At 40.9% G+C, this 8,270-nt stretch overlaps 1 protein-coding gene across 1 annotated transcript; it reads left to right on the top strand.

The window, feature by feature from the left end:
• Positions 1-6,898: 6,898 nt before the first annotated feature.
• On the top strand, positions 6,899-7,771 carry bhlha9 (basic helix-loop-helix family, member a9). The gene has a single exon (XM_046039770.1). The coding sequence runs from the start codon at positions 6,899-6,901 to the stop codon at positions 7,769-7,771; it is 873 nt and encodes a 290-aa protein (XP_045895726.1).
• The last annotated feature ends 499 nt before the right edge of the window (positions 7,772-8,270 follow it).

The raw sequence follows: 8,270 nt of genomic DNA, 5'->3' as shown, positions 1-8,270 counted from the left end.
TGTTGAAAATCCTCCTGAGTTTCTCTGATACTCCAGACACGTATGGAATCACAATGTTGTTGCGTTTGACCTTCTTTTCCTCCCCTGTAGTTTTGTTCTTCTTGGATCTTGTGGCTGTTTTCACAAAGGTCCATTTAGGGTATCCACAGGCTGTAAGTGCCCCCTTCAGGTGGTTCTGTTCCTTCTCTCTGGCTTGGGCGCTTGTTGGTATGTTTTCCGCTCTGTGGTGCAGTGTTCTCATGACCCCTAGCTTGTGCTCCAGTGGGTGGTGTGAATCGAAGAGTAGGTATTGGTCTGTGTGCGTGGGTTTTCTGTAAACACCAATTTACTGGCTCCTGTCCTCTTCAATGTGGACAGCGCAGTCCAGGAGGGCCAAACTGTTGTTGTGAACATCCATACTGTCCACAGAGTAGCCCTCAAGGATTACGTTGCAGTCTGTCTTGCTGCTCTGACTGCAGCACGCAATTTCAAAAAATGTTGTCCCAATTAGTCACATAGACACAACAGGAGGAGATATCTTGAAAAATACTGAAGTTACCCTTCAGTGCTGCATTTGAGCAGTGAGTTAGCTATGTAGCTTGCTGATGTTAGCAGTGCACTTTTCCCTGGTGAGTTTCTTTGGTCGCTCATTCAAAAAGCTAAGGTGCAGGACAAGACATGTTCATGTTCACAGGTTAGATAAGAAGGTGGTTTTAGCAGGATAGCTGGTTGTTGTTCAAAGTCTGTGGCTCTTGTGTAGCAGCCTGCTGTGTGGCTGGTGTGTCCGTCTGCTCTGCCTGTGATAGATTGCTGATGTCACTGCTTTCTGCAAGATTTGATTTGACTGTGTAGACAGATAGAACGGTATTCTGTTGAACTAATGCAAAACTAGGGGGCGCCAGCATGAAACCAAACATATAAAATAAAAATTTTTGACTGTGGTTTCAGATTTTTTTTCTCAAAGGAGAACACAGAACAAGTGATTTACAGAGAAGATATGTATGCTGTAGCAGATGAAATATTTCAGTTGGATGTAAAAAGCCCCTTCCTAATCATCATTTGATGTACAGTGTGAACAGGAGGAATGATTACAGCAAGCAAAACCTGTTTCAATGTTCAAATGGGCACCTGACTATTGTGTACATGAGATCAAAGTCAAATTTCTGTCTTTAGCAAATCTATTAAGATTTCATCTCTAGACTTATATCGCATAGGATATCTTTTTCCACTGAGTGAGCAGTTAATGTCAGGAGGCAAGTCCAGGTTATGACCTCCACAGGACTGACCTGAAGCTACGATTCCCAATGACCATGTAATGACAAAACAAAAAGTTGTATTGTAACTTTCCTTTGTTCCTTAACAGATAGGTTCATTATCAACCAGCCAGCGTTCAAGTATTTTCGTTTAGATATCTATGTAATTTATTCTGCCAGCCATTTATTCATTCTTACAAACCACTAACAACTGTCAATCAACCGGTATCTCTGGGAGCAGACATTTCACACACATCCAATCTAAGAGAGTGTTGTAAACTTATTAGACTAATTTAACCTTATTATTGCTGTGATGCCTTGTTACCACTTCTGCGGTCAGAGGGCATCACTTTAACTGCTGTGTGTTGTGTGGGAACTAGCCTACAGACAATTAACCTTGACCACATGTTCCAACACTCCAAATGGACCCTGTAATGATAACCCAGCGTAATGACTGACTTCTCTTTGGAAGGAATGCACTATAAAGATACGCCGCTGCCTTTTGGGTTTTCTTTTACGCTGCACAATTTTTGTTATGTGCAGAAAGCAGCAGAAAATGGCACAAAATGAAATATGGTTTATGTGAACAGCTTAATTCCTGCCCATTGCCCTGTGCAAACAAAATACTTCTTTTTTAGCAATACCTTTAGTTTGCACTTCAGATGATCCTACCATAAATACTATCCTCTAAAAACAAGTCGTCATATAATGATTCAAGTATTTAGGGCAGGGGAGGATGTATACTGACATTCCTATGTGGAGGAAACTGTTAGACATGTCATGACATCAGTACTGACAGATTTGCATGGTTTTGTTACAAGGTATAAATCACTAAGACGGGAGGTTATGGTAATGTTCTGCTTATGGCTAAATTAGAGAGTGCAGGATTTTTAGTGACCCAAACACAATGTGTGCTGTTTTTCTCTACATGGCAACCAGCTTGTCCTTATGACCTGACTGAAACAAAAATGTCTCATTGATCAAGTGGTTACTATTGCTATAAAGGGTTAACATTCAACAACATCAAGACTTAAAACTAAATAAGATATATACCTAGCGTGGATACATGGCAATAAATATTAACTTAAGAAATAGGAAAGATGTTCAGTGGTGTCTTTTCCGGCGAACTTGACCCTGGTGTGATTAACTGCTTGATGAAAAAGGATGACAACATTTATTGTCCTTGATCACAACATGCTTTATAAGCAAGCAACTATTTTACTTTACTAGTTTTCCCCCCATAAATCACAACACTTTCAAGTTCTCAGAGTGGTAAACCACTGGAAACATCTCTAATGTTGCAGAATAAACTTCAACACACCTCTATGATTAATAGCTAACACTGTGACAGATATTCTGTGAATAACACTTTCAATGTTGAGCTGTGCGTGCTGAAATACCCGGGGCACTGTTTCAACCCGACAACTGAGATTTTATAGCTGGCATGCATGCTGAATTTTCAGCAGCCAACTACACGTAATTGCCAGTAATTTCAGACAGAATGATTCACAATTGTTGTGTCAGTCGGCTTGCTCTCTTCACGTTTTGTTTTTAACATGTTGGACTAGATCTGTGAGACACTCTCTCACCATGTCACCAAAGCATGTTTCACTTAAGTATGTCTCTGCGCCACATGCTGACAGATGATATCAGCTAATACTGAGACTGACTACCTTAGATCAAGGGGGCATGTTGTTCTTTTGTTGGTTAGTTTTTGCAAACGTTCAAATGGTTCTTAAAAACTTCAGACTTACTCTGTTCACTCACCACAGAGGAAAGTGTGACTCAGAGAGGTCTGATCATCTCCTTCACTGGTGGGTCTCTGACACAACAGGCCATGACAGGCAGCATTCGGTGTTGACAGCAAAGATCAAAACTGATAGATGGACAGAGATCTGCTGGACAGCTCACTGTCCCATAAGCACCCAAGCCAGATCCTAGATTCTGGATTTCTACAGTCCTCAGAAAACACATTTGTATGGAGAATACATGATTATTTTGATATTTCATCAGTGAAATTAAGTACAATTAATCAAGTATTGTACTTACGTTCAATTTTGGTGGTTTTAGGTGGTTGTACCTTATTTAATATTTCCTTTTTTTGCAAAACATATAATCCACTTGTAAAATAAGAAACATGTTGTAAATTTAAGTACCCAACAGTGTAGAAAATATTTAGTTAAAATTAATTAATTAAAATTAGCTGCACCTCAACGAGCTGTAACATTAAAATGCTATGTACATGTTAGCGTATCGTTAATAATATTCTATATAATATGCATTATAATACAACACTGAAATGGCCAATCTGCTCAACAAGTACTTTTACTTAATTTTTCCCAATAACACATTCTACTATTACTGAAGTAAACATTTGAATTCAAGACCTTTACTTGTTACAGAGTGATATTGCTACATTTATATAAAATACTTCTTCCGCCACTGCAGTTGATGAATTAACTTTGCGCCAAAAATCGATCGTTATATTTTATCATGTAAACATGAGTAGGATATGATTCACAAAGAATTGGAAATCTCTGGTACATTAATACATAATTTTCACTCAAAATAAAATCATGTTTTGATGGAATCACGTTTCCTTTTTTCTTCCCCAAAAGGTAAATTCCTTCTTTTACTATGGAAGCAATACAGTGTTTTTGCAATAAAAGAGATAAGAGTATGGTAAATAAAATAACTGTCATGAAATGACCACAGATTGGCAGTGTATAGTTGATAACATTGATTTTTACAGACATCAACTGTCCTATAGGGTTGTGGTGTGACAAATAGCGGAGGGGCGGAGATAACCGCAAACCATTTTTTGGACTGGAGGCTTTTTATTGAGGTGAGAAAATTCCATGGCAGACACCAAAAACATACATTAACATACCACTGCAAAGCCAAGGTTAGGGAACCCGGACCATACTCGCTTATTACCCCTAACTACCCCTTTGGAAATATACATCTATAACGCTTGGCACACAGACCTCTAATAACAAACGCCTAACAACCAGTCATTACGGGGGGCTTGAGCAGTAGATTTACAAATATTAGGTTCAGCGGCATTGGACAGGTTCCCTTTGCTTTAAAAATGGTTATTCCATCAAGGGCATGGCGAGCTGCGTGATAAAATCTTGTGATTTATTCCCGGCGGCTGATAATTACTGGTGTCTTGTCACCTGTCAAAAATGAATGGACGGGGAGAGTCCGAGGCTGTAGTCTTCATGCTCTTAACACCACAGCAGTAAATCTGACATGTTTGTGAAGCCATAAATCACAGCTTGTGATAAAGCCTACGCACTTGGGCAGAGTGGCGTTGCCTGAACATTTTAAACAGTTTTAGCGATAAAAGTACGCAGAAGATCAGCAGGGTTATTTAAAAGGCGTGGTAAGAATAGTGGTTTGTTTATTTATTTATTTTTATTGAATTGTAAGTGGTTAAACAGGAATGGATCGGTTAAATACAAAACAAGAGAATGAACATTGTATTTTAAGTGTTTGTGCACTGTGACGCTTTAACCACTATATCTAAATTTTTTTCCCAATTTGTTGTGTTGGTTTTAAGATCTTCTCTGCAATCTACATACTGTTTTCTAATACATTTAAGTAAGAAGATTTTTTTTCATATGAAACTACTGAAGTACGAACACACCTTGTGTCATCAGGGCTTTATTTTGTCAGAGAGAAATATTTGATACACAAAATTGCATCTTGGACTGTTGAGATCTGGATCTAACTGTGTAGGTTTGAAATGAGAAAACTTTAGGGCAGGGTCTTCAATTTTTACAGAAAAAATAAAAGATCAAGCTCTCCTTTGTGAATGAAAAATCCCTTGGTTTATTGTAAATATAATAGAACATACCTACAGATCCCAGAAATAATTCAAATATGTCATTGAGCATAAAAAATTGTGCAAAACCTCAGGAGGTATCCATACAGTTTCTATATAAGTAGGGGTATATACATAGAAAAAAAACTTTATATGAGTGAATTATCTCCTGGACAGTAAAAAGGCTAGACTAAAGTTTCCCACTCCAAATCAATTATAGTTGTGCTTTTAGAGCTGAAACTCTGGGCTGTAATTGGTTTAAAGGTTGGTGTCTCAGAGCCGCAACACATACAATAAAAAGAAGAGGGCAGGAAGGAAGCAATGCATTTCAACGACCCCCAGTTCAGTGTCTGAGGGCTTACCCTTTAGTTACCTGACCCGTTGCACTTGTCCAGAAGCCTAGCTAAAAGGTCAGTGCAATCACCTTTCACTGTCCACCACAATATCAGGCACATAGATCTTTCATGTGGATGCAGGTCTGTCCTCTTGTCCACGGCCGTTTTGTGTCAAGAGGAGGAAGAGGTGTAAAAAAAAGAGTCTGCTCCTATTCCTTTGATTAGAAAATGACATGTAATCACATCCAAATCAAAGGTTATAAATAAAAAAACATTTTTAAGATTTGTAACAGTCTATATTTGATCAAAATGGAACCACTTCTTCACTAGTGTCTGAAAGATCGATAGCCTAACCAGCAGCAATTGCAGGTTCTAATTGCAAAATATTTGCCCTTGTTTTTTCCCTCTCTTTGAAGTCTATGGCTCGCTCTGCTCTTGTCCTCAGGTGCTGCCCAGGTCTGATTTATGGGGATGGGTTGCAGGGAGGCTACTTTAAATTACATGGCCCTTAAACCTGAGCAGAGAAAGAGAGACAGAGAGAGGAAGAATCGCCAATTTAGAGAACGCTAATTGCAAGGACAAATCTAACCTATGGTAGATAAGAAGGTTCCTCTCTTCCCAGACCTGAGAAAAGGGGAAACGTGTAGAACAGATTAGGCCACTTGGATAAATGTGCAATTTGTCATAAATTTTTGTCCCTGAGACTAATATCCATGGAATATCTATTTAGACGAATGTTCCTTCATTGCTAACAAAGGTTACCAAGTAAGAGGGACATGTGTTGCTGTGCACGGAAAGAAATATTCATTTTGTTGGACATTCAGTCTGAGAGGCATGGTACACTGTTGTTCTTTGTAAATAAAGGAATTGTAATGACTAGCAGTAACCTAGCTTTTAATAACTCTACTGCATAATGGAAAGTCTGAAATAAAAACACACAAATATGGTAAGGAGTGAAAAATGGAATCGAATCTTCTTATAAAGTTGTTAAAGGAAGTATGGAGTTAATTGCTATTTCCACATAATTAGTATGTTTTGCGAATATGTTTTACACTGACATGAAGTGTTGAAACTCTTCTTTAAGATCCTGTAAGGGTTATGAGGGAGAGTCAGAGTAGGAGGAGGAGGCGACAGTGCCATTTGCCTCGAGGGCGCCCATAAACCTGGAGAGGGAGAGAGAGTGTACCATTCCTCACAGGTGACTGTACCATGTGACTTCAACAGCTTTAAAAAGCAGGCCAACCTGTCTTGTTGAGGTACAAGTAATCACAAGGCACAAGAGGAGTCAGAGGAAGAGAATCCCTGGGCTGTCGGCACGGCAGCAAATACCGGCAGCCCCACAAGACAAGGAGCACTCAGGGAGCAAGTCCAGTAACAGTAGCAGTCTGCAAACATACTGTTCCACGCAGGCCACATTTAAATGACTCAGATACTTCACTACTACTACAAAACAAGTACGAAGATTTTACTCAGACTCGTCTAGTGTCCATGTTATTGACACAATGAGCTGTAGCAGTGTTGCAGGATCAGAGTTCTCTGAGGAAGAGCTGGAACTTGGCATGCTGGGCCAGGAGGAGGACGAGGGAAGTCCCAAGGCATCTTTCCAAGACAGTGAGAGCTCAAGCAGCAGCCCAAGTGACCCAGAGGAAGGCCAGACCAAGAAGCGCAATCGACCCGTCCGCTCAAAAGCTCGAAGAATGGCTGCCAATGTCCGCGAGCGAAAACGCATCATGGACTACAACCAGGCCTTCAATGCCCTACGTGTTGCTCTGAACCACGACCTCAGCGGCAAAAGGCTCTCCAAGATTGCCACACTGCAGAGGGCCATCAACCGCATCTCCGCTCTCTCAGTGTTCCTGAGCTCCAACCCCCCCAGCAAGTCCTGCACCCATCGGGAGTGCAACAGGTCATCTGTGGGGCCAGCTGCGATGGGAGCATCTCGACTCGAGCAGACCAGGGTAACGGTTCCTTGTCCGGCGCATCAGAGTTACGTCCCCTGGCACACATCTATTTCTCACCAGATGCAGCCACAACAAGGGCCTCACATGCACAGGCTGCCCGCGGAGCCACACATCTACATGGATAACACTATGTCGTCATGTCCCCCGTCGCCACACTACCCTTGTTATCCCACTGAGGGACAGCTTTATGCCTCACATGGACACTGCGGCAGCCCCCACGACCTTCCTCCCAGTCCTCTGCGATATCCTCAGGTGGGTGAGGGGTTGGGGTACCAGCCCGGGGTGTGGGCCTCCTGCACTCAGAGATACATGGACACTTTTGTGGAGCCGTCTCCAGCTCTGGGGCATCCGTGGCAGGTGAGCTACCTGCAGGAGCCGGAGCACAGCCTGTCTCTGTGCTCTGACATAATGTAGCAGGGCACATCCACCACTGTAAGCCCTGAAAGCAGCTGATGACGCCAGTGGACTGTTGAATGACCTCAGGGAGAAAACAGTTTTTGCGTTTTAACTCAGTGACAGCAACACTCACACTTTCAGAGCAGAGTCACCGTCATGTAATTAACAGATATAAAAAAAAAGTGCAATGGATCAAGACTGCAGAATGTTGTTTAAATCGGGAAATATATTTTGATCTTAGATTTCAAATTGTTAAATCTAAAGAATGTTTCACTGTCTGCTGTAGCTAATTCACTTATAGACTTGTGTTCCAGTTGTTTAATTGTCATCTTTTGGCTTTCTGCAAAAGCTGAATTATTGGAAATAATGTTACATTACTAAAACTGTGAGAGTAACAGGAAACATAAACACTTATATAAGGAGTAATTAGTAGACTAATCAACAAAGATGGGACAGCTTTCATATGTGCTACGTTGTTATGTAACTAGTTCTTACACTTTTGAGTTGTAGGAAATGC

The sequence above is a fragment of the Micropterus dolomieu genome, linkage group LG23, assembly GCF_021292245.1.
Source record: "Micropterus dolomieu isolate WLL.071019.BEF.003 ecotype Adirondacks linkage group LG23, ASM2129224v1, whole genome shotgun sequence".
In the NCBI taxonomy this organism is placed as follows: Eukaryota; Metazoa; Chordata; class Actinopteri; order Centrarchiformes; family Centrarchidae; genus Micropterus; species Micropterus dolomieu.
The sequence above is the reverse complement of the archived record's forward strand: the minus strand, read 5'-3'. Positions and strand labels throughout refer to the sequence as shown.